The 25848-nt window shown below is 47.4% G+C and overlaps 10 protein-coding genes across 10 annotated transcripts; 3 read left to right on the forward strand and 7 right to left on the reverse strand.

Annotated features, from left to right (window-relative positions):
• Positions 1-161: 161 nt before the first annotated feature.
• N7483_002671 (PP2C family serine/threonine-protein phosphatase) lies at positions 162-1445 on the reverse strand (the record flags this gene model as incomplete). The annotated part of the gene is made up of 1 exon (XM_057086108.1): positions 162-1445. One exon carries the CDS (start codon positions 1443-1445, stop codon positions 162-164), a length of 1284 nt encoding a protein of 427 aa, XP_056952257.1.
• Positions 1446-2496: 1051 nt separating this feature from the next.
• On the reverse strand, positions 2497-3220 carry N7483_002672 (aromatic alcohol reductase; the record flags this gene model as incomplete). Its single annotated transcript, XM_057086109.1, has 2 exons — positions 2497-3117; positions 3185-3220. The coding sequence occupies 2 exons, from the start codon at positions 3218-3220 to the stop codon at positions 2497-2499; spliced, it is 657 nt and encodes a 218-aa protein (XP_056952258.1).
• Positions 3221-4289: 1069 nt separating this feature from the next.
• Positions 4290-6227, reverse strand: N7483_002673 (ATP-binding cassette family ATPase ARB1; the record flags this gene model as incomplete). Its single annotated transcript, XM_057086110.1, has 2 exons — positions 4290-5558; positions 5670-6227. 2 exons carry the CDS (start codon positions 6225-6227, stop codon positions 4290-4292), a joined length of 1827 nt encoding a protein of 608 aa, XP_056952259.1.
• An 824-nt stretch (positions 6228-7051) lies between these two features.
• Positions 7052-7985, reverse strand: N7483_002674 (HPP family protein; the record flags this gene model as incomplete). The annotated part of the gene is made up of 2 exons (XM_057086111.1): positions 7052-7627; positions 7695-7985. The coding sequence occupies 2 exons, from the start codon at positions 7983-7985 to the stop codon at positions 7052-7054; spliced, it is 867 nt and encodes a 288-aa protein (XP_056952260.1).
• Positions 7986-8874: 889 nt separating this feature from the next.
• On the reverse strand, positions 8875-9816 carry N7483_002675 (uncharacterized protein; the record flags this gene model as incomplete). The annotated part of the gene is made up of 1 exon (XM_057086112.1): positions 8875-9816. The coding sequence occupies one exon, from the start codon at positions 9814-9816 to the stop codon at positions 8875-8877; it is 942 nt and encodes a 313-aa protein (XP_056952261.1).
• Positions 9817-11463: 1647 nt separating this feature from the next.
• N7483_002676 (putative NAD binding Rossmann fold oxidoreductase) lies at positions 11464-12778 on the reverse strand (the record flags this gene model as incomplete). The annotated part of the gene is made up of 4 exons (XM_057086113.1): positions 11464-11763; positions 11826-12229; positions 12332-12427; positions 12496-12778. 4 exons carry the CDS (start codon positions 12776-12778, stop codon positions 11464-11466), a joined length of 1083 nt encoding a protein of 360 aa, XP_056952262.1.
• A 354-nt stretch (positions 12779-13132) lies between these two features.
• Positions 13133-14103, reverse strand: N7483_002677 (O-methyltransferase; the record flags this gene model as incomplete). Its single annotated transcript, XM_057086114.1, has 3 exons — positions 13133-13177; positions 13240-13989; positions 14050-14103. The coding sequence occupies 3 exons, from the start codon at positions 14101-14103 to the stop codon at positions 13133-13135; spliced, it is 849 nt and encodes a 282-aa protein (XP_056952263.1).
• A 729-nt stretch (positions 14104-14832) lies between these two features.
• N7483_002678 (uncharacterized protein) lies at positions 14833-16311 on the forward strand (the record flags this gene model as incomplete). The annotated part of the gene is made up of 1 exon (XM_057086115.1): positions 14833-16311. One exon carries the CDS (start codon positions 14833-14835, stop codon positions 16309-16311), a length of 1479 nt encoding a protein of 492 aa, XP_056952264.1.
• Positions 16312-16810: 499 nt separating this feature from the next.
• On the forward strand, positions 16811-19175 carry N7483_002679 (ankyrin repeat domain-containing protein; the record flags this gene model as incomplete). The annotated part of the gene is made up of 4 exons (XM_057086116.1): positions 16811-17363; positions 17395-17979; positions 18076-18413; positions 18486-19175. 4 exons carry the CDS (start codon positions 16811-16813, stop codon positions 19173-19175), a joined length of 2166 nt encoding a protein of 721 aa, XP_056952265.1.
• A 3515-nt stretch (positions 19176-22690) lies between these two features.
• Positions 22691-25191, forward strand: N7483_002680 (tetratricopeptide repeat protein; the record flags this gene model as incomplete). Its single annotated transcript, XM_057086117.1, has 4 exons — positions 22691-22852; positions 22963-23345; positions 23409-23826; positions 24523-25191. 4 exons carry the CDS (start codon positions 22691-22693, stop codon positions 25189-25191), a joined length of 1632 nt encoding a protein of 543 aa, XP_056952266.1.
• Positions 25192-25848: the final 657 nt, after the last annotated feature.

The raw sequence follows: 25848 nt of genomic DNA on the forward strand, positions 1-25848 counted from the left end.
CTGCACAGTTGTATCGTCTCTTAGACGCCGGGAAGATGGAAAGCTGAAGGCAAGTCGGCCTGGTATCAGCTCGTGATGATTTCCACCTAGTGAATTACGCACCAGATGCACAGCGGCAATTTCATCTTGGACTGTTGTTCTTCCCTCCCTGAATTTCCAGCTTACTCCTTCCAGAAGTGGCCGAAATCAAACGGTTCATATGTTGGCTCCAATTCGCTGTCATTGTCCATCTTATGAGATTCTTTCAATTTCAGCCATTTCCCCACTAGATTGACTGCCTGCTGACTGGAGATCACATCCCACAAGCCATCCGGTGCCATGATTAGGAAACAAGGCTTCGAGTGATCAATTTTGGTGCTTGTCACAACCGGTTCAGCTGTGAGATAGGGTGGCGTTCGAACATTGTATGTGGGTACTAGAGGTGGTGGACCATAGAATCTCCGTTGTATATCCTTCTGGAATTCAATAGGCCACTTCCACTGGCGATCGCCAAAGGCTCGTGACACTGCCATCCCAAGAACTCGTCCTTTTTTGATCATGTCTTCGAGTTCTTCATCAGGGTGCTCTTTGTGAAGCCTAGCAATTTCTTCTTTGTTTTTGCCAGTTTGATCTACTGACAATGGTATTGCTTCCCGCCTGCCATCTGGCCTCTGTTGTCCCAAAACTGCCCTTGAATCACCGGTACACGCCACATGTAATGTGCTGGTAGCAGAATCGTACATAGAGAGCAAAGCGCATGAGCTGGAATAAGCAGGGGCCAGTTTCTTTATTTTCTCTTGCAACGATTCTTCACTCTCAGATATAGCCTGAGCTGTTTTGATAATTGAATCATCGAGTTTCATAAAATCCTTCATAATAGCGTGCTGTACCAAATGATCCGGTACAAGGTCTTCAGGCGAGGTTGGTTTAATTTGACTCAAGCTATATTGGACAAAGGGTAGAAGGTGACTTTTAAGCAGTTCTGATGTTTGCACGCCTGAATGACCGTCAAAAACACCCCATGCCATCCATTTGTTAACTCCTTTCCAAGGCGAAGGAAGTTTGCCGTGGGTGAACTGATCCTCGCACGGGCTATTGGAAGCTAATTGAGCACCATCATATCTGTTGACGCCGGCAATGTTTCTGACCCGGAATGAATATTCTCCTTGGGAGAGAATGCGTGTCACTTGGTCCCTAGAAGGACCGGGCTCAACGGTCCAGTGCTCAGCTGGAGGGGTTTCAATTTCTGGTGCATTGTCACGAATCGTATCATCGCGAGTAGTTACTAACCACCAAAGGGCTGGTGTACTGAATACACCAGCAATCGTCATGTATCTCATCAAGCTTGAGAATGAATCTAAGCCTGAGCTGGAGCCCTTGGTTGAATATGAATTCTTGGCTCTTGTCCGTAGGCATGATGACAAGGTCATTCGTAGTCGCGTTCGAGTCGCTCTGGACAGTAACATTGTTGGGAGGGTTTAACTGAGGGTTCCAAGGTTTGGAAGCAGTGAAAACAGGCGTTTTCCCTTTTCTCATCCGTGGAGAAATTAAGAGTGTAAAGATGGTCCCTTGCATATGCCAGTGACAGTAACCCCTGAAGTAGTAACTAATATTAGGACCAGGTGCATATCACCTGATCCCACTTCTCGTATGGATATTCAAATGTTACCTTCCACTACTTCTTCCAAGGCACATACACCACACATGTTCATACACAGGTCTTCTCCTCTGGCTCCTAGATCTTCAACTAATGCATACTATGGCGGGAAAAATGGAGCAAAGTTATACTAGGGTTTGCACGTTTGGCTTCAATCTGATTTCCAAGGCACCAATCAGCTCCCCATAGCCCATCCATTTTGCTAACTATTAGAAATAGAAAAAACATAGAAAGGGCACATCTAACATTTGAATAAAGGGCTTTTCAACTTGAACGGCCTTGTTGAAGATGCGACTCGGAGAAATGTTCATCGTGACACTACTACTACTACTACTAGTAAATTCCACAACATTTTGAATCTGGTTGAAGATATATTCAAGTGGATGCACATGTGTAATTTGCTTCCACCTGTGCCACGACAATCTTCCAACCTTCAAATGTTGGAACTTGAAGGTTCAATATTTTGACGGCTTTGTTTCCAAGGTTCTCTAGGAACTTGACAACGGGCCCGGGAATAACATAGCCAAAGCAGACACTCAAACTGCCCAGGTGGAGCTTCAAGTTTGTCACTACGTACGACGAACAAACTCAAGTTTTCTTCACAATTGATGCGCTTGATGACTTCCATCAGGCTCTCGTCCGGGTAGTCCAAGAACATTGAAGTTCATTAGACAAGCCAAACTTCTCAAAGTTTGCTCCTCTGTGTGCATCATCTGTATATAGGAGCATGAGACCTCGGAATAAGCAGCTTCAACCCATCTGAATAGTCCTTATCGTCAAGCTCTGCAGCCCTTTTCAGTGCATCCGCCGAAGACATAGTCTCGACCTTCCATGTGGTTCCAGTTTCCTTCTCCAGTGCCTCAAGAACCTTTTGCTGCGATACTGTGAACGAAGCCACGAATAGTGAGTGCCTTATTCTTGGTCTTTTCAGTATCCAATAGCACCTTGGCCACAGCTGTAGCCGCAGTCCCGATGTTCGTGGTTGACCACATTTTATCCCCAGAATCGTAGATCATAACGCGTTTTTCCTCAAGATGGTAGTCGAGCCATCCACTTCCAATTCCCCAATCGAAAAATTGACCGGTGTGAATAGCCGTCCAGGTCAAACCTGTAATTTCTTTGCTTCTCAGGTAAGCGGCAATTTTGGCTTTGGCCTCGTAGAGCGTAACGAGTTCAGCTGCTGTAGTGCAAGTATTGTTACCATATTCTGTGGGAATGAAGTGCTTGACACCTGCCCGAATTGCAGCGTCGATCATGCGTAGATGAACTGTATAAGAGCTACAGGGCAGTGTCGAGATAAGGGCGTCTTGGCCCTGGAAGGCATTGAGAAGTTGGTCGAGAGGATAGTCATTATCCACCTTTTCAACCTTGATCCCAGGTGGAAGGAGGGATTTTGATGATTTTCGTGAAAGAATTGACAGATTGAATACATCTTCTCTTTGTAGCGCGACTAATACCTCGGTGCCAAATAGACCTCCGGCCTGTTGGATTCTTTAATTAGTGTGCACGTTCTCAGCAGAATACTAGGTGGTATGATTAACTACTCACACCCATGATCATGACATTCTTGATTGGTTGAGTCATTCTTGTGAAGAAATCAGATCGAAGTCGGTATCGAAGTATGGATAATTGAAATCACCTACTTCAGAGGAAATAACATTGAAAGTCTACCCCGCTTGAGGAGCGGTGGGGTAAAGTATATGATGTGGTATCAGGAAACTAAATGATTTTCTTTTCATTAAATATGTATTACTAGGCAGATTCAGACTGGTGTGAATAAGAGGAGTCAAGTTCAACCTGTCATAAAGGGTACGGGAAATTGCCACTGGCAGAGTATATGGATATGGGTACAGCCTCAAGTTCAGAGATATTCTGTGACTGGTACAGCCGCAGGTCAGGCACATGCACAGTATACACATGACGACGGGATATAAACACTTAATTCCATGTTACTAGTAGCAATCAGTACATAGTGCACTTCGAAGGTTAGCCCTGAGAATATTGGAGCTTAGGTGCGAGTCTATATAGACTTTGAATCATACAATGCAAATCTAATAGCAAGCCATTCTTTATTCAAATCAGAAGATCCATAGATACATCGATCCAGAACAGCAGAAACAAGAACCAGCCCTACCCGGAATTCGTCCAGATAGAATCGACCGGTTACTCTATAGAACAACATGCAAAAGGGGGAAAATATACTCGAAGCACAGGTATACATTCCTCCGAGTCCACCGTGGATGGAAATGGTGGCTAGGAATGAATTTCATCACATCAAACGTCTCAAACGAAAAAGGGCAAATAGAACAAATGAAAAAGACCGAACGATCAACCAACCCCTCTGATATCCACTTCTAGTGCAAAGAACGAGGGAGAACAGGGACCAACCGATCTAAATGAGAAGAGACCAAAAGGAAAAAAAAGTAAAATAAAAAGGGAATCGAGAATCTGCTTGGCCTGCATGCAGCGGCGTGATCCTGCACTTGGAGGGAAGTATAGGACCGGAACCTAATGTTGCAGGTCGGGGGGGATTCTGAACTTTTTAAAAGAGCACGAAGCATTTTTATCCTTCGATTCTCGTCTAGCGTTTCGTCGTCATCAAGATATAGGAAAAACCGTAAGAGGGATAACCGGAAGCGACAAGAGTACTGTCTTAGACAGCACCGGCCTGGATCATCTTCTCACGCAGGTGCTTCTTGTAAGCACCAATGGAGCCGTCCCAGCGACGAATAGTCTTGTTCTCACAGACCATGATGTCCTTGGCAATCTTGTCCAGAAGACGGAAATCGTGAGACACGACGACGACACCACCCTGGTAGGCGTTGATAGCATCGGCCAAAGAGTCAATGGTAGGAATATCCAGACCGTTGGTAGGCTCGTCCAGCAGAATCATGTTGGGGGACTCGATGGCAAGCAGAGCGAAGACAATACGACTCTTCTGTCCCTCAGACAGGGTACCCATGATGGCAGTCTGGGACTCACCGCTGAGACCGTACTTGCCCAGCTGCTGGCGCCAGTACTGGTAGTCCTGGGACTTCTCGGGGAACTTGTCACGGACGAACTCAAGGGAGGACTTGGTCAGATCAAGCTGCTCAGCGGAGTGCTGGCTGTAGACACCGAGCTTCAAGTGAGTGTGACGGCTGACACGACCACCGATGGGGCTCAGCTTGCCGGTCATCAGACGCAGCAGAGTAGACTTGCCAACACCGTTGGGGCCGACCAGGGCGGTACGGGAGTCCATGTCAACACCGAGGTCCAGGTGCTCGTAGAGGGTGTCATCCCAGTTACCAGAGTAGGAGAAGCTGACATCGTCGAAGGACAGAACGGGAGGGGGCAGCTTCTCGACATCGGCGAAGCGGAAAGTGAAGACACGGTCGGGGATGACGGGCTGGATGAAACCATCGGCCTCCATCTTGTCGAGAATCTTCTGGCGAGACTTGGCCTGACGGACCAAGTTGGCGTAAGTACCGGCGGAAGCAATGAACTTCTTGATGTGTTGAATTTCTTCCTGCTGCTTGGTGTAGGCCTTGGCCTGGTTGGTCTCCTGCTCACTGCGAGTCTTGTGGTAAGAGTCGTAGTTACCACCGTAGTACAGGAGCTGCTTCATACGCATGTCCAGCATTGTGGTGCAGACACCGTTCAGGAAATCCATGGAGTGGGAAACGAGGACCAGGGTACGGTCCCACTTCTTCAAGTACTCCTCAAGCCACACACAGGCCTCGAGATCCAAGTGAGCAGTGGGGTCGTCCAGCAGCAGCAAAGAGGGCTTGACGAAAAGGGCCTTGGCAAGGGCCACACGCATACGCCAACCACCAGACATGTCCTTGGTCTTCTTGTGGATGGTAGTCTTGTTGAAACCGAGACCAGTCAGGATCAGAGAGGCACGGGTGTGGAAGGTAGAAGGATCCAGCTTGTCCATACGCTATCGAGGTATTAGTTATGAGCATGTAATGATTCTTATTTCTCCTTCGATTTTTTGAATTTTTCTTCTTGTCCTGCCTTTTTTTTGACAAAAAAAAATGATAACACTTACATCATACAGATCGTCGAGGATAGGGCTCTCAGGACCCTCCTCTTCCAAGATCTCCTCAGCCTTCTTCTCCATAGAAGCCAGCTGGTTCTCAGCCTCACGGACGACCCATTCGAGGGCACCGAGCTCACTGGGAGGAGCACCCTCGTTAAGGAGGTAGATATCGATGTGCTCTGGGATAGGGTACTCGCGCTGGGCGATAGACTTGAGAATGGTGGACTTTCCACAACCGTTCTCACCGAGCAGACCGTAACGACGACCAAAGTTGAGCTCGAGGGTGGAGTCGGTGACGAGGACCTTGCCGTGGAACACAAGGGAAGCGGAAGTAATCTTGACATCGCGAGAGGAGGGCAGGGAGGAAAGCACACCGGTGGTGACACGATCGGACAGACCGTGCTTGTCCATCTGTTGGGTGAGCTTCTCAACTTCCTTCATCTTCTCATCGGAGGTAGCGGGCTGCTCAGTGGCCTCAGTGGCATCCTCCTTGGCAGCCTTCTTGGTCTTCTTGTCGCTGGTCTCAGCGCGCTTGGCCATACGGGCGGCCTTCGAGGCGGAAACCATTGTGACGAGTGTGATTTGGAGAAATAGGTAAAAAGGGGGGTGGGAGAGGGGGGGGGGGAGGGGAGAATAAAAAAAAAGACGTAAATGAAAAGATTGAAGGCAAAAGAAATGCAAAAAGACTTGAGTGGAGCGTCAGTTGGCGGGGCGGCGGGCGAGTAGAGGGGCGAAAGTTGGGTGGGGAGTGCCTGAAAGCCCTTATCGATAGAAAACTCTGAGATCTCTAATCCTCGACGTCACAGTCGAAGTGAGGGGGGAGGATGAGAAGGAAAAAGAAGAGTTTTTTTTTCTAAGAAAAAAATAGAATAATAAACTTTTGTGGTTTATGCACGGTGAAATATTATTAAGCTGAAATCTATAATTTATGGGAATTTTCACCTTAGTAAAAGACACAATTATCGAGTTTTATCACAGTTGAAAAGATCATGACGTCGTGACCGCTAACCGATATATGGGTTCCCATTGGCCAGTCATAATTTGACCGCTTTCGGGTAGTTCTGCCGTATTTTCTGCCACTTTTAGTCGGTGAAAGTCAACTGGTCCATTGATCACAGCTTATCAGAGAAAGGGTTAAGTAATGTTTCTTATCATCTTGCCTCCTCTCTCAGTTACAAACATGTATCAAGCTTGGGAGATAATATACGTGATACCTCACACTGGAAGAATTCCGCATTTTACTCTCAACCTTCAAGTATAACCCTAACAAATTATTAGGTATACTGCCAAACAAGAGCTCTGGAGTCAAGGCAACCGGATATCATGATACCCAGGAAAGCTTTTCATGTTGAGATATCAATTCTTGCTCTAACTTAATGTCACATTCGAGGCTATATACGTTCCTGGATCTTGTCCAGCACATCTCGCTCAAATTCAGTCAGGTATATCCCATTCGGGACTTGCATATCGTCGCGTTCAACTACCAACCGTCGAGGCTCATTTAAGCTGTCTTCATATTGGCTGGGAACATCCGATCCTGCCTTCTCATATTTCTCGAGATCAACTCGGTGTTGTTGTGAGAGGGGTCGTGGAGTCCACCAGTATAGAGGAAATCGACGTTGGATGTTGTTGATGATCAGAGCTGTCGCTTGCATCAATGTGACCCCCAAAATCATGACTGGAAAAAGGAACCAGCCCAGGCCGGCTGTCTGGGAATTTGTCACAGCAAGTAACGCAGTTGCACCAGCCGGTGGGTGCACCGTATTCGTGAGAACCATGATGACAGTGGTCAATCCACAGGACAAAGCACCTCCAAGTGATGTATAGTTCTCTGCGTTGGGATTCAAGGCGAAGAGCTTCGAGATACTGACACCAACCAGACAGGCAATCATCTGACTGAAGAAAGCATTTCGCGGCGCTGCAAATGGGGATTCGATAGCACAGAATTCGATGACGGCGGCGGCACCCTAGCAAGAAGACAGATAATCAGTATGAGCCAGGTTTTTATACTTCACCCTGGAGCTTCAAACTTACGAAGCTGCCAATGATAGCCGGTGCATCTCGAGCCTTAAAGGAGGGAACATGTTCGGAGACCAAGGCTACCAGAGCCACACCGCAAAATGCACCCACCAACGACCAAAAGGCAATGACGATATTTCCCAACTGCTTGGGTGGTTCTTTCCTATATCCCAGAAAATGGACGACTGGTTTAGGAACCAAATGCCATCGAGGGGCTGGAATGAATGGGTTCAAATATCGATCGATGTCAAAATGCCACGAATTCACCTGAGAGAGTACCCCTGGTGCTTGTGCCGATGATGCCATCAGGGCTAGGGCTAATGGTCGAACAGAGTACTAGTTGAAGAACCGGGGTCTGATATTGATATCTTAGGGCGTACCAGGATTCAGGTACATCGACAAACCCAGGGCAATGTCGGCTATATAAGAGCAGAATCTGAATATAACGACATGATCCCCTTTGCTGCCCATGGGTATGTACTTGGGTACTCCCCACTGAACCCTTTGCCGCTCCACTTGGTGCATTTCTCCGCGGACTTTCCTACGTCGGCTTAGGCCTCAGCTGGCTCTCTTTGTGATTGTCAACTGGCTCCAGCTGGTTCCATTGTAGTTGACGAGTTCTACCACTCAGCGAGTTTGTGTTGAGTAACAGAAATTCCCATTCCGGAATAGTGGATTGCCAAGAGATGATGTCATCCCCACTTTGCCGAGATCATTCGGCGATCTATTCATCAGGGAGTACAATGAAGGAATGGAATTGATATACTAATTACTACTGATACTTAAGGATGGATTGAACTTGCTCATCTGAGCAGTTTACCATGCACATCACTGGCTCACAAATTTCTCAGTGGCACCCGATTCGGTTTAGCTTCGGGTATATCAATCAAATCAATCAATACAACATTTGAACCTTGGAACTGCTAGTGAGCATTTAACATTAAATTTCAACTGGTAAGGAGTTCCTTAGATTCTCTTTAGATGTACGACATGAATAATATAAACAAAAAATCAATTGCAAAATTTGATTTGTCATAGATTGGCCTTTTCATAAGCTCTCAACATCAACCTTTTACTACAAACCATCCACCCCAAACAAACAGTAACCCGGTCCGGGGTATCAACAACTCAAACATCATGATGTCAAAATTAAACTCTTGACTTGTTGAGCTTAGCCCAACTTGCATCGAATTTTCTAACTCTCATTAGGTACTTGAACCGGTAAACCCACACACCAAGCCCGCGGATACTCCATCCCCCATCTTGCCATTAGACTCTTCAAATCAGCCTCAGTCCCAGGTACAACATTGACAAAGATACGATCGCCGTGCGACGGAGGTTCTGAATGCACAGCACCCTCATCCTGTCCAACACGCAAAAACACACATTCCCCCATCTGTGCCTGTATAACCTTATACCCCGATAACTCAGCAGCGAGTTTAGTTCGGACAGACTCTGCGGCTGATGCACAGGCAATACATCGTACCGAGGCGCATGTGTGTTCTTTGTTATCGACACGGACTGATCTTCGCGCACTGCGTTGAAGATCCCGGGCCTTTTGACTGCTCTCTTGTGCTATGAAGAGAGTTCCTGGGCCGAGAAGCGTGGTTGTAAGTTTCCAGTTTGGGGGATTGAGTGATGAGGCTGTTATTTGGGCGCTGGAGGGGAGGGGTTCCGGGCTTATATTCTTCGTGTCGTTGTGTTGTCTGTTTGTTATGGAGTTTATTAATGTGGTCAGGGATGAGCGGCGATGGTGAGATTGAGACTTTGGAGGTGAGAAGAAGAGGTCGTCTGTGTGCCAACGTGGGATGTCAAACTTATCCGAGCCTTGATCGGCTCGAAGGGTAATCCAGTAGTGGGATATGTTGTTTTTTTCTAGGAAATCATGGACGAATTCTAAGAAGGAGAGAAATGGACCGAGTGGTGATCCCTTGATTGTGTTGTTGGTCCATGTCTCAAAGGATGAGGGGAGGCTTCTGGGGTCAAGGCTTAGGAGGGGACCACAATAGGTCCATGAGGAGGATGCCTTGAGACTGATTGAGGTACTGGGGATTATTGTCTTCTCGTCGTAGCTGGATTCGTAGCCTTCATATTCACAGGGGAAGATCTTGAAGTCGGGGAGTTGATTGGCATCCATTGGACCTTAACTCATATATCGATATGATAATTTTGCTTGATATGATTAAGATCGCCGAGATATTATAACCTGACTCAATTGTGCAGAGTGTCAGTGGGATTAATATAGCGGTCTGTCACCCCTTAAGGAGCAAGTAAGCGAGCGGAAGAAGGATAGAATATCCGAAGATTAGATGCTCGGACCTTTCTCCCGCATGCGACCATGTGGTCAGGCGTGTTTGATATGCTTCAAGGGACGCACAACGTGGCAAGCCACGTTCTGCTGGTTTCGCCTGCGGGACTGAGAACAGGGTATTAGAGAGCCTCGAATACCCAAATAAATTTAAGTTGATCAAAGCTGTGAGCACAGATGCGGAAATCTCGCCAATGAGCTTCACACCTGGTTAGTCTGAAACACTAGTTGTGCAGATAAGCCACTGTAAGATACTCCGATGAACCGAAGCGGGTCTCGTATTTAAGACCGTTGAAATGCTCAAGGTTGTGGGAGAATGTCATTGTTTACTATTACGATATACGGCCCGATCAACCCCACTAGTTGATAATTAGCACTTGGGTTAAGCTTCAAAAATGTTCCTTGAGTCGTCAAATAAAATAATAATAACCCCGAGTCCTAATACTATTAGCTATACAGAGCCAAACTCCGCCCACATGTCGAATCATTTAATCAAATGCGCCCATGTCAAACTAGATTGATCCAAACGGCAGTTTTATTTCATCTGGATAGCTTCGAATGTTCTTACACTGAAACATTGCCTATCTAGGAATCATCAGAATAGGGTGGCTGCATGCATTTGAAACAAGGTACCTGTCCAAAAGCTGTACAACAGAGCCGTGCTGCACGAAAACGACTGATCATAACCATTGATGCGGGTGTACCCAGCCATCAAAGCCACATTATCGCATGGCATTTCCATTGGATGCCAAGTCAAAGTGACAAATGAGTAAGTTTGATTGATCTTAATTTAGTAAAAATATGCCGGATGACCAGTTCTCGAGGCTGAGTCCTTATGCATTCCCTCGAAGCCAAACGAACTCTATGATGAGTATAGCGTCCGATTTATCGAGATTCTAGATATCGCTGAGCATGATTCGCTCGCACATATGCAGCAACTACCTCACCGAGGGCCGCGTGGCAGCCATCGCATGTAGGCAGCCACTTATGAGCTGGGGGCTGCCGCGTCATTGTAGTGGCTGTATAGGTACAAACTTGAATGCTTTTTGTACTTTGGATTTTTCCATGGTTCGAAGGTTTGCGATAGGTATGGCAGCAAGGAAAAGTTATAAAGCTTATACTCGTTGCGCACAATCAATTGATGACATTCATCATGACATCCATCGCGGATAGACTGTTGGGCCTGGCCCGGACGATTGTTAGCACTTGAGTAGTACGAAAATCATAATAGAGTACATTTAAGTTCTATGCTCACTGGCAGCTTCAGATGCATGTACTACCTAGTACCGCAGTTTTTTCATAAGCTTGCCTTTACCCTATAGATAAGCTATCAGAATGCACATGTGGTGGTTGTACTAGAAGGCATTCCAGTATAAGGGCACAGGTTGTTTACCACAAATAATTAGTAAGAAACAACCATATGTTTTCTATCTACCGCTAATCATGACCTCGTTGCTTTTCATACATACATCCAATCTAGACATCAACAGTGCGACCAGTCTCAGAGCTCTCACGAGCCAACTCGATCAGTCGAATAACCTGGGCAGCCTCCTCGCCACTAGCAGGAAGCTGGCCCTCACCACCAAGAGCACGAGTGAACTTGCGGTAGTATTCGGTGTAGGTAGGAGGCTCAACAGTAGGGACAACCTCCCTGACAGGCTTACCATCCTTAATGGTAGTCAAGGTACCGTAGCGCTCTTGAGGCTCGCGGCCATAGCCGTGATCCTCAGGCATGATACCAGCCTTGAGCTGATCCTCCTGGATATCGATGTGGAACTAATAAGTGACTCACAGTTAGTATCTAATTCATGTTTATGTTCTTGTGGATATATGCTCACCTTCTTGAAACTTCCCTTATCGCCACGGACCCAGAATCGCAGCTGCTCTTCCTCGGGACTAACAACGGTCGCCTTGGCGGTAACCAGAGTTCCATTGGCATAGTGCAGCAGCACAGTGAAAGAGTCCTCGAACCCGGACTGGTTCACCTCGCGCGCGGAACCAATGAATCCGGTTACGCGCTTGGGCAGACCGAGCAGGTGCACAGCCTGGTCCAGAAGGTGGGTTCCGAGGTCAAAAACGGCTGAACCACCGGGAATAACCTTGTTCTTCCACTTTGAGACATCGGCGGCGGGCTCCTCGGGACGGTGGCGGTCGAAGTGGGTTTCGAATTCGGAGATGCGGCCAAGGGAACCGTTCTTGATGAGCTTGGAGAGGGTAACGAAGTCGGCATCCCAGCGGCGGTCTAATTGTGAACATGTTAGCTATGTATCCTTGTTGAGGGCAATCTAGTTCAAGGAATTCGGAATTGAGGTGGTTCGCGGGGCATAGGAGGACGGTGATGTACTCTGGTAGACGGCCAGCAGTTTGTTCTGCTTGTTCGCAATGGTGACCAGGTCGGCGGCCTCCTTATATGTGGGAGTGAAAGGTTTCTCGCAGATGACTAGAGTGAATTCGTTTTATTAGCCAATTTCCAACATCTCAATCGCATTGAGTCATCCCGATACTAACCGTGCTTGCCAGCCTCGAGCGCGGACTTGCAGAGAGCAAAATGAGAGTCCGGAGCAGTGGTGACAATCACAACATCCACAGCGGAGTCCTGCAGCAACTCATCAGTAGTGCGGTAGCCCTTGACGCCTGGGTGATCCTTCTCGGCGTCATCTTCAGGCTTGGGAGTACGCTGCACGATCGCGTGCAGCTTAAGCTCAGGGATCTGCGCCACGAAAGGAATGTGGAAGATCTTAGCACTGAAGCCGTAGCCAATAATGCCGACGTTATAGGTCTTGGAAGCCATGGTGGATATAGAATTGAGGGTGATATACCTGTAAAGAAGTGGGAGAAAAAGCAGGTTTTATAAGTCCGCCCCCCTCCCCCTCCCCCCACGGAATTTGACCACCGATGCGGGGGAAGGTCCTGGCGACGGCAACCTTTGGCTCGGGCGGGGCACCCGAACAAAAGCCGTGTCTTCGACTCTTCGGCCTCCCGATATGGTATCTTTATTTGTCTATTCTACGGAGTACTGTCGTGCGATTGATTGATTGCTAATCCATTTGATTTTTTTTTTTTCTTATTTAGTATTGGTTGTAGACGGCTAGAACCGCTCTATATTCTCTCATCACGCATGATTTACTGTTCTAAGTAGTTTCGTCTATGCTTCCTGTACTCCAACACAACGAGTCACCTCAATTGCATCCTGCCAAAATTGGGTTAGTGAGATTTGAACTGATTATAATATTTGATTCCGAATTGACTCACCCGGTGACCCTCTGGTTGCCGAAGCTCACTCTGATACACGAGATTGGGGTTTCCAACAGTCTCGAGGAAAGGAACATCACCCTCAGGCATAAAAGAATTCACAGCGCGGTCGCGCATGCCTTCCACGTTGTAACCCTTGTTGGGTCCCTTCTTCGCTACCTCCCGTTTCTCCTCGACCGTGCTTCGGACATACTCCAAATAAGGCGGGTTGCCCGGGTGGAGGACATTATCCGCCGCCAGAACGGAGCCCTGCTGAATCAGACCATGATGTTCCAACAGTTTTAAATCAGTCAGGTAGGCAGGCTTATAATGATCAATGAAAAGAAGCTCAATCTCCTTCACATCGCCAGTTTGATAGAGTTTATCCAAGGTCACGTCACTGCGCCCCACCAGGATGGTGACGAAGCTGCGAAGACCGGCAAGTTCAACCAGCATGTTAGCCACAGCAGCCCACTCTGGGTTCAGCTCCAGACTGAGGTAACGCTGGCCACCGTTTCGACGACACGCATCGCCAAACATAATGGCGGAGTATCCGACGAAACAACCAAGCTCAATCATAGTGCCGGGCTTAACCTCGTTAATGAGATCAAGCACATACTTGCCCTTGTCCTGACCAACGGTCATCATGCGCTCTGTCTCGCTGAATTCATCAATGAGAGCAAGGACTTTGTCCGGGTTTCCGCGAATCTCGTCGAGATCCTTCCGGGCGAAGACCCATCGGAGAAGTCTTCTTGTGCGGTCATCCTCGTCCTGGAGAGTTGATCAGTACTTATGGCTTCTAGCATGCTAGCGGTTCAGGAATCAACTTACGGAATGCTGCCCGGGGCGGGCGTGAGCGGGTGGCGAAGTGTTTCGAAAAGACATTCTTAACAGGGAAGTACTCGCAAAACCACGGTAAGTTACTTTCGTTATAGAGAGACAGGAATGAAACAAAGGCCGATAATCCTTTGGAGTAGTGTAGAGCGTGTTTAACTTCAAGTTGAATGAAAGTAAACGGCGAATGCCCCGCATAATGTATAAATACTAGCCTTGGAGGGGGCGAGCATGCGTCAGTCTCAATGGAGCCGATACAAGCTACGATAAAAGCCGAACTTCGGTAAATATGAACGCTTCGAGCTTAATCCGCTTAAGCCGAAGTCGGGCTACTCATATTTTCACGATGAAGCCTACTAATGGAGTATTTGAACATGTTTCGGAGCTAAGGAGTCGAGTAATCAGCTCCGATAACCCCGAGCTCAATCTGATAAAGAACATTCAACCCGGAAACCCGATTCCTGGGATGTAAGGGATCGGCCGAACGGCATTTAGTACTTGATTCAAGCAGCGAGTCCGAATCAAAATGGGACTTCATCGCCGTTATACCCTCTTCTACGCAGTGAGGAATTGAGTCGCGGGTATTGAGTAACTTGAACGTCAATGTTGTACGATCTTGATCTGCAGATGTGACCCCCGCCGATCAGCCCCTCAATTGGGCAGCGCCTATTCTCCCCTCCAAATGCTTTCTCCTTGCTGCATTCCACGTCATCTTATCCAGCCTAGCTTAAGAGCTGAAAGTGCTCATTTGGAGACTCTCACATCTGGTCCTCTTCAATGATGGCTCCAGCAGTGAGAAGTTCACTTCCCATGAAAACTTTGCGATCGACTACGGTGGCTGGTATCTCACGGGTATTCTGGCACCTATTCCGGATCTCGCTAGCCTTCGCCTTTCTATTTATCGACAATTCCATTTTACTAGCTAGTCTGGTGCTTGCCCGCTTTCGCTCAACATCAGACCGACGTCGAGAAGTTTTACAGGATGTTCAATTTTACCCCAAAACTGTCCTGATCACTGGAATCGGTACTACCTCGAGTCTTGCCCTTGCACGGGCTTGGGAGGCAGCCGGCCACCGAGTTGTCGGTGTGGACGTGGCGGATCTTGATCTTCCCGTTCGGTCTGGTGGGGGCATGTCAAAGACTCTGATCGCGTTTTACCGAGTTCCGAAAGATCACTATCTTTCGAAAATTCTCGACATAATCCAGCGAGAAAAGGTGGATATCTGGATCCCATGCTCTCCGAAAGCATCTGCCTTTGAAGATGCTACTGCTCGGCAAGTGGTGGAGCGTCGCACTAATTGCAAGTGCATCGCCTTCGATACAGAAATGACGATGTGTTTCCGGGATTCAGATCTATTTCGCCATTACCTGACCGATAAGAAACTTCCGCTGGTTGAGTGCCATCAAGTGCAGTCGCGCGACTCTATCCACAGAGTTCTGAACCGATCACCAAGGAAATCCTACCAGATGCGACGCTTGACTGCAAGTCCTAAGGAAACCGCAGTGGTTCTACCGAAACGCACTCTGAGCAAGACGTATTCGGATGTCAGTGAAATACAAATTTCTCCGGACTGTCCTTGGGTCTTGCAGCAGCAAACGCGCCTCGGAGAGTTCTTCGCTGACTTGCTGGTCGTTCGAGGCTATGTTCATGCCATCAAAGTTCGACTTGTAGAGGCTCGTTCTCCACACTGGGGCGCCTCGCGACTGGATGAAGCTCTAGCCAAAGCTGTTCATCGGCTTATGCAAACATTTGCGGAGAAAGGTGGTGCTCGCATGACGGGTCATATCTCGGTGCGCCTTCTAGTTGATGAGGAGTTCGATACTTCATCAGTGCGCCACACTATCCACATCGCAGAATGTGTCCCTGGGGCTGTAGCTTTGGAGAATCTCCTCCGTGATGCACGATGCCCCATCCAGGGATATTTGGCAGTTTTATCCCATGATCCCATTGAGCCTGCGACGTGGAGCGTCCCTACAACGCTGTCGCCCAATCCGCACTCCCAACCAACCATCGTGGACCATGAATTTGTCGCCCGATTTATCTCCAAATTCATCTCCCTTCAGTTTGCCAAGCGAATGATCGCTCTCTTCCAATCAGAGATTGTGCCGTTCATATTCTGGAAAGATGCTCAATTCTCTCGGGATGATCCAATTCCATGGTGGTGGCATGTGCATGTATACCAGCCTTTACGTGAGGTATGGCAACTCGTGAAACAGACACGAGAGGCTGGACTGGGGGAAATTTCACTTGCAGAGTGATTGTTGCTTTGATATGACTTATGATGAACGAAAAATCACGATTGACTGAGCGATATATTTTTCGGGTTATCTTACTGTGTACTTTGAGGCTTCTAACATTTGAAGAATTTGATTCAAACTACGTTCAATTCAACTTGTAGCCTGAACATTGAATGGTGATATTGACTGTATGAGTGGAATACGACCGTGATACGATGTGCAAAAAGCGAGGATGTTGATTTGCACCTGGGCTGTGGGTACTTGGTACCATTTCCAGCCTACTGCAGGCTGAATGGAGCTCTACCACGTTCCCCTCAGGAGTACTCCGTACATTATAAGAATCCCCCTTTCAACACTCTGTCAATAGGAATGTCTCAGGCCAAATAATGTAACTCGAACTGAGAGCGACATAACCGCCTTCTGAACTTGAGGACGTGACTAACAATTGTGTATCAATGGGTTTGAGCCTACGGATGGTCCTAGAGCGCGTAAAATTTTCGTGACCATCTGCGCATCGCCAATGACTCTCAGTCTGGAGACCGTTGCCGCTGTGGCTGGCCTCGATTCTCCCGATTCCGTTATTGAGATTTGTACCACTAATTTCGTCAGTTTGTTTGATGGAATGATCCGAGTAGCGCATTTCTGCGTGCAAGAGTTCTTGGTCATTCCGGAAGCGCATTCTCACATGCAACATCATGAATGCCAATTTCATATGGTGGATGGATGTAGATTCCTCGCGACAAAGATGGTGGATTGCCTCCTTGAGCAAACCACTGGTCTGACACGGGAAGAGGCATTGGGAAAGCCCTGCTTCTTACACGCAGCGAAAAACTGGTATACCTATGTGGATGCTTTGGGGGAAAGTGATCCCTTGCGCTCCGACTTGCAGCCTAACGTTAATAGATTATTTACTGAGCCAGAGGTTTACTTCAATTGGGAACGTGTATGGGATGACTTCTCGGAGGAACTGTCTCAGTATGACCAGGCCGAATTTGGCAATCCAACAAACCAACCAATTCAGTTAGCATCGGGAATGGGAATTGCGCAAACTGTGCAAGAGTTACTGGATCGCGGTGCTGATGTCAACGCTGAAGGATCAGGCAGGCTTCGGATCCGCTCTCACAGCCGCGTCGCCCATGGGGCATGAAGGCGTTGTGAAACTGCTCTTAGGTGCTGGTGCTAGTATATCTTCACCAACACCCGATAGCGGTCCACTTACAGTTGCGTCTGCTGCAGGATATGAGAGCATCGTGGGGATTATCCTAGATCACATCACGGATATCGAAGCCTTCGGAACGCAATTTTGCACATCGCTTACAACCGCTGCCGGTTATGGCTATGAGGGAATTGTCAACACGCTCTTGGATCGAGCCACCGATCTCAATGGCCCCAATGTATGTGGTGAATATCCGGGGATTCCTCCAATTGCTTCTGCGGCGAGCAGAGGCCATGAGAAAATCGTGCGAATTCTCGTGGATCGAGGTGCGGATGTGAACGTCGAGTCCTTTCAAGGAGAAACCATGCTTCAAAATGTGACGGACCATGGGGACGAAAGCCTGGTGAAATTTCTTCTGGATCATGGAGCCGATCCCAATGCCCTAGTGGAAGACAGTCTGAACAGGGACAGTCCACTTAGAATGGCAATATCTCACGACAATGAAAGACTATGTGAGATCCTGCTGAAGGCAGGTGCGGATGTGAATGCCTCTGCATCCGAATCTTCTCTCAATCCACTCCAGTTGGCATCAGCGCGAGGAGTTTAAAGTATTGTGCAACTGCTACTAGATCACGGCGCAGACGTCAATGCGGATGGCGGATCTTCCGGCGCTTTTTCCTTTGCGGAGGCTGCTCGCTATGGACATTTGGAAGTAATGCAGCTACTACTGGATAGAGGCGTGGATATAAATGCCCGAGGAAGTGGTGACATAACTGCAATTGCATATGCGTCATACGAGGGATCCGAAGAGGCTTTGGCGATGCTATTGAAGCGAGGGGCCAAAATCGACTGGACAGACCTGCAGAGCCCGCTTGCACTGGCATCAAACCGAGGCCATGAAAGGATAGTTCAACTACTACTGGATCAAGGGGGAGAGGTTGATTTGGAAGGGCTGAATAACTCGCTTGTTCAGGCATCAATAGAAGGGCATTAAAGGATAGCCCGGCTGTTATTGGAGAGGGGCGCTGATGTCAATCAGGTTGATGGAGAAGGAAACAGCGCCCTCTCAGCTGTATCACAACAAGGAGATGAGAAGATAGTACAGCTGCTACTGGAAAGGGGCGCTAATGTGAATCATGTTGATGAAAACGGGCTCAGCGCACTCCAACTTGCATCAGGCCAAGGACATGAAGAGATAGTACGGATGCTCTTAAAACCAGGCGCCGACGTCAATTCTGAGGGGTCAGAGAAAACACTTGTACAGGCATCACAACAAGGGCATGGAAAGATCGTGCATCTGCTACTGTTAAGGGGCGCTGATATCAATCAGGTTGATGGAGACGGGCACAGCGCCCTCTCAGCTGCATCAATGGACGGCAGTGAAGAGATAGTAGAGATGCTACTGAAACGAGGCGCCGATGTCAACCTATGCAATAATGAAGGAGATAGTGCACTCCAGTGTGCATCGGACCAGGGTTCTGAAAGCATCGTGCAGATGCTGCTAGACGGAGGTGCTCAGATTGATTGCAAAGGGTCAATGGGCAGTGCGCTTCAATTAGCGGCAAGTCAAGGACATGAAGATACCGTGAAGCTACTGTTGGATCGAGGTGCTGATGTCAATGTGCAAGGTGGAAATCTTGAAAGCGCAATTCAAGAGGCATCTTCCAACGGATATGAAGAGATAGTGCAACTATTGCGGGATCGAGGTGCCGAACTGAACGAACAGTAAAGGTTCCAAGGTTCTATTTCTCCATATGCAATGATGGAGACGTCCTATCTACTGACCTTGGGCTTGGTAACCCAGAATATTGCATGAACCTCACAATTTGTGAAATCCTCTCCAGTGTCTAGTCTTTTCTTTCTCAATCGTTGAATATACCGTTTCCCCTGATCTTCCTAAATAACTTAAGGTATTTTCACGTAGCTTTCATCCAATTGAAATTCACATGCTGCAAGGAACGAAACATTTTGAATGTACCCAAATGACCTCGGAACTCGAAGTCAAGGTCGCTTATGAGTTATGAGTCATGACGGTCCTTGGCGCATAGAATCCGATGAATGTCAAATTCAAATGTTGCGGCTGAGCTTGTAAGTTCAAATGTTGTGGACCTTGCGGTCGTATGTGCTCGAAAACAAAACATTGGATAAGATGATGCCCTGGTGAGATCATGATCTTCTATGTATAGGGAACCTTCAACGTGAAGTTGGAAGTCATAGATTCAAGTTGAGATATTGATTGCTAGTTAAGTATGAAAGAAGTTCGAGGTCACAACTTCACCATTTCTGCCCAATGGCAGGTGCTGTTAAATGAACCAATTTATGCCCAGGTGTACTTCAAGTTTTAGATGGAAAAATTTTTATTTTCAGAGATAACAAGACATTATATAATAAACTGCCACTGGCAGTGGAATATAATTGATAGCTTCAAGTTATAGATCCCCGTAATTAGCCTGTAATAGAGCACTCAAGTGCTTGAGTACGTAGTACCTAGGTACCTATGTATACTTCCAAGGTTATGTAAGATGTGAATTATACTCAGCTAACGTGAAGTCCGGTTGCGCGGGCGACCCGGTTGCGCGAGCGACCCCACCAAATTTTCAAAAACTACCATTTTTTAAAAACTATTAAAACCACAAAAATAATAAAATATTGACTATTAAACACGTCCAGGGCACTTAGTATAAGCATGACCTTTAATCCCACACGCAGAACAGGTTATTTGTCGTCGAACCAAGGGCACAGAGGGTAAAGTTGGCTCAATTGTTGGTTCTGCCTGCACCTGTGGTAAAGATATATCTTTGCTTTCATCCTTATCCTCGACCACCACATCGTCCTGACCACCTTCTAGACCCCCAAAGATGCCTTTCTGGGTAGTAAACTTATGTTTGGTCTCTTGCTTTTTGGTCTGTCTCTTATTGGCAGCCTCTAATTGAGTGCAGCGATTCTGGAGAAAAATATGGTGGTGGACCACTTTTATAGTCATCTCGTAGGTCTTCTCAATCTCCTTTTTTGTAGGCGAAGAAAGGATTGAAGAAGAAGATTGTAGACCTTTTTTGACCCGAGATTGCGATTTTATAAACTTTGAAAGGGTCCAGAGAGTATTTGGATCGCTATCGCTACCAGAAGAGACTGGTCGCTGAGAAAGGATCTCCAAAGAAGGAAGGGAATCCAGGTGTAAATTTAGCTGTTCCAAGACCCTATTAGCATCGAATGATGCTAATCCAGTAGCTGAAAAGCTATTCTGTATAGTAGAAGACTTAAAAGTACCCATTCTCGCATCTGCGATCAGTTCAAGGAAATCTTCCTTGTCAATAGAGTTAACTCCGTTTCGTATCAAAGTCGAGACCGCTCCTCTATAAAGCCTCTTCAAAACCGAAAAACAACCCACATCCAAAGGTTGTAAAAGATGAGAAGCATGAGGAGGCATACAGATTGCGATGATTTGGTTTTCTTCACAAATTTGGTCAAATTCAGGGGTTAAATGACTCCCATGACCATCAAGGACTAATAAGCAATATTTTCCCACTCTTATCCTAATGTTTGGGATAAAATGATATTTTAACCACCATAAACCAATTATATTGGTAGTCCAGCCATTTTCGCTTATAGTCAAACGAGCTCCTTTTTGATTTAAAAGGAGATAAGGGCGTAGATGCTCTAGAAACTTTTTTCCCTTAAAAATAAAAAGCGGCGGGAGAACACTTCCAGAAGCTCTAATATACTCAATCGAAGTCACCCAGTCACGATTTCCAGCTTGTAAAAGAGCTCTTTTCCCATGATATTCCGCTAAAGTGATAATCTTTTGTGTTGCGCCAATACCTATCGCAAAACCAGACTCATTAAAGTTGAAGATATCGTCTGAAGCGATACCCCACTTTTCTATCGTCCTTTGAACCAAATCAAACCATGGTTTAATGATTCGAGGGTCTTCTGAAAGAGCTCTCTGATAATCGTATCTACGAGAGAGGCGAGTAGAGAGATTTGGGCGTCGTTTGATAAATTCAGCAGGCCAATGTTTACCCACAGTAGAGGGTGTAGTTTTTCGGGCATCAAGTAGAAGATTAGCCATATCTCGCAACATAGGCAAAGTAAGAGCTGCCCCTCTAGAATCCATATCCAGTAGCCATTTTTCAATCGATCCCTCCTCAGCTTCGGTAAAAATAAAGCGATTGTGTCGCTTTTCAGTAGCAGATTCGCGCCCATTGATCCGGGCCTTCAAAGTTGAGACAGGTATCTCAAAAGATCGTGCAGCAGCGGCAGCAGAGGGATACTTGCCATCTTTTATAGCTTTTATAGCTATCAAAAGGCGACCCTCCTGCTCCGTCAACTTTTTTTTTTATCAGAGCGCTGGGGGGGGCATTATTGTGATGGTTAAAAAAGAGGTGTTGTTATTGAAGTGTATTTTTGGTGGGGTCGCTCGCGCAACCGGGTCGCCCGCGCAACCGGACTTCACGTTAGTTACTAATACATATTACATCAATCATGATGTGCATAATACTATGTATTACTTGAACTTCCAAGGTTGAATCAGTCAGCTCACTATTACCAGTACTATGTAGTATAATCTCCAGCCCTGGAGGGCTTGGAACATTGTAAGGCTTACTAGTATATAAGGCTCACTGCCCAGGCGATCATCCGATCACTTTATACTCCGAGTTCAAGTCTCTACCTACTAAGTAAAACCCGTGAGAGTGCGAGCGCATATTCCATTTAATGTCGATCACAGGCAAATTGATAGTTCAAATGATTACGTGGAGCCCGAATTCTAGGCGCCAGATTCTCCTTTTACCGATTGGCATTTGATCTTTGGTTTTGGCTCCACCGTGGCTGAAGGCACCAAAATAGAACCACACGGCCTGTCGCCTGGGCGATCATAATCATCACATCGTTTTTGTCCTCTCTTCTTCTCTCGAATATACTGATCTCATTTTATCTCATCTATCTCTCATCCTATCTTCGGAATATAATTCCAGTCAGTTTTCCTTCCGTGGACCATTACCTGAGGCTGAGACACAAAGCCAAGAAATCCGCTGCGCGTCCCCCCCCCCAACATCCGAATCTGTCCTTCAAGGCCCCCATTCTTCCGCTGCAGCCACCTTTCGTCCGACTGCACCCTGTTGACTCCCTTGTCAATCGCGAATTATCCCTGAAGGGCTACGAACGCTCTGACTCTCCCTTGTCGGTGGAATCTTTGAAAGGGTTGATCCCCGCCCTTGCAGCCTTGTTCTCTCTCCACCACACAACATGAAATTCGCTCGACCGTCCGGCGGTAGCATGGGGAGGACGAAGAATGCCCTCCACTTTGCGCAAGCGTTCATTATATTTCTTGCCTGGGCTTTAACCATCGGTATCTGGACCAAAGGTGGTAGCAGTATCGATGGGCGAACGGTTTGGTACTGGGTCCTGGTACGTACCCTCCTCGATATCGAGTCGTCAGGCTCTCTCTCGATGTCGTGAGACTGAGCCTGACATGAAACCGCCCCGCTCAACCTTGCCGCTAACGAGTATGTAATTAGTGTTGGATCAGTATGCCCGCTTTGATCTACCTAGCAGCAGTCCCCATGTGGCCGCGAGCCCGTCGCTTCGGTAACGTTTACGCTTTCGCCACGGTCGACCTTCTCTACACGATCTTCTGGTTTAGCGCATGGGTGTGTTTGGCCTCTTATGTGGCTCAGGGTAAGAGCATTGGAAAGACATCAAGCGACAGCTCCAGTTCCAGCTCCTCTTCGTCTTCGAGTTCCAAAAGCCGCCGAGCCGACAAGACTATCCGCGCAGCTTCCACGACCACCACCGCAGCTACTAGCACCGCTAGCGGATCTGGATGCCACAACTGGGCGTATGGTAATGCGACAAAGTGCAACCTAAGCGAGGCCGTTACTATTATCGGTGTCGTCATCTTGTACGTGTACTATTCGTCACCAAGCCTCTCAAAGCACTAATACTAATTTGGATGAAATCACAGCATCCTTTTCGCTGTCACAGCTTGGATGTCCGTCCGCAATGTTATGCACTTCCGTCGCACAGGCACTCTCCCCGATGCCGTTTCCGACCCCACATTCGCCGCTCAATCCAAGGCTGCCTTCTCCTCAAATCCAGCCCACGACTTCGAGGAGGAAGAAGATGATTTCCGATCCAGCCGCGTTGGTGGTATGGGCTCAACCCGCAGCGACCGCGACGAGGATTATGCCCTCTTGAACCAAAGTGAGATCGATGACCTAGGCAACCCGAACGGCCGGTCCGCAATGCACGGAGCCTACGATCCCACTGCCTCAACTGCCGGAAGCACTATCGGCGATTTCAACAGCACACCTTATGGCGGTGCCCACGGGCAACATTATCAGCCGCCGTCGGAAGCGTACACACCGTCGGAGTATTCAACGGTGGGTTATGGTAACCGCTAGATGGTGTCTTGATTGGAGCGATTGGACGAGGATTGTAGAGGCGTGGATGCCGCTAACGAATACCCCACAAAACCACTGGGCAACTGCTTTCATTGTGTCCTTGACATGATTACGAAACCGGTGTTGAAGGGCGCATAGTTGAATGCTTTTTTGGATTCATTTCTCCTGTTGTTTTCTACATGGATGGGCTTTTGCCTATGTTTTTGTTACTTTTGTGTATGATTGTATGTTCTGGATTGGATGTGGGCAGATAGATTGCATATTCGAATCATGAATACCCTAGCGTGGATACTGTGTATCAGTAGCTATGATTGACACTCATCCTATTTATTGTTTATACCGATTAGACCAGTTACTCGAGACTCTCAAATCATACCCATGAATGTCACGTGTCAAATGTGCGAGTTTAATTCTGCCACCGCCTTCCTTTTGGCAGCTTATCACCACGTGCTGATATGTAACTGTGGACAGGTAACCTTGGAAGTGATCACAAAGGGCCAACTCCGAACCTTTGGATACATTCTACCTTCAATCCCTACTACCTGTGATACTATTCGACTTTTGAAAATACTACGTATGTAAAAACACATCTTGTTCTCAAATGCAATCTATTATTCAAATAGACCACCAAACACCCATTCCACAACCTTCAAATCAAACTAACAACACACCCAGGATACCACGGACCATAGTCCAAGCACCACCAAAATGGCCAGCGAAATCGACCTTTTCACACAATACAGTCTCTACATGGACCCTGCCTCAAAAGCAATCTCTCACCCAGGCTCGCTGCCCTCTCAATCCCAAACAACAACCATTACCAACGAACTAAACGAATTGAACAACCTTCACCGTACTCTTCTATCCCTCGATGGCCCAGGAATCCCCCCACCACCTCTTCCAGTGAACCCCAAGCGTGCAGCCCAAGTCGCAAAGCTCCGCGATACTGGTAACGCCGCATACCGGAAAAACAACTACGAGGATGCAATCAGACTATACACCTTCGCGATTGACATGTCGCTCTCACGACCGGGTTGGGAACCCGTCGCACTGGCACGAGAGGAATTGGCTGGGTTATTTGGAAACCGTGCGCAGGCTTATATGGGTATCCAGGCTTGGCCGGAGGGATTGGTCGATGCGAAGGCTAGTGTTGATTCGAAACCCGTGGGCAATGTTAAGGCTTGGTGGAGGATTGGAAAGTGTTTAGCGGAGATGGGACGCTATGATGAGGCGAAGACCTTTTTGAGTAAGGGATTAGAGATCGAAGGAAGGGTCTCTGATGGTGGGAAGGAGTTGGTGGGCTTGTTGGGGGATGTTGAGGCGGCTTTGCAGCGTAAGGCTTAGCTGCGCCTGCGCCTGTGTTGGTGATGTTGTGTTGATGGATTGAGTTGAGGAGGATTAGAATGGTTATGTTCTGTTTCAGTTCTATTCTTTGCATACTGGTGGAGAGTTTCTCTGTCGGGTTATGATTCCCTAGTTATTGTTGTGGCGTTATGGGCGAATTGATATCTTTCATACTCCAATTGGTCGAGACATTCCAATGGAGCAAGCTTGAGCTTCATGCTCTTTCTACTTGGCACGGCTCTGTTTTTTTTTCCCGTACTCAATGTGTAAAATGTAGCAAAGAGCATATAATTGACTTCCATGGTTCAATAGAAAGCCGTGGCTTCAATAATATGGCAGCACTTTCTTGTCAATTCATGCCTGAGTGATAAGGTGTCTCCATGTCACTGTTCCAATTCAACCAATCAAATTAGTTGAATATGTACCTCATTCCCGGTGATATTGACCGCTTTCCCCTGTTTCCATAATATTTAGTCCATTAGTCTCTCCCAGGGTTCTTTATCGAGTACTGTAACAAAATGTATGCTCGTATCACCCACGCTCTCCAGCAAACCCCCGCTTCCCCCCACATTCGGCAGCTATTCCTCCGCTCTCCGTCTACATTATTTCCGTCTGTATCCTCACGCTCCTCTCTCAATTCTCTCTCCAGTCTTCACT

This window comes from Penicillium malachiteum (assembly GCF_028827825.1).
Source record: "Penicillium malachiteum strain IBT 17515 chromosome Unknown utg000001l:1.0-8184562.0:1.0-8186909.0, whole genome shotgun sequence".
Classification (NCBI taxonomy): domain Eukaryota; kingdom Fungi; phylum Ascomycota; class Eurotiomycetes; order Eurotiales; family Aspergillaceae; genus Penicillium; species Penicillium malachiteum.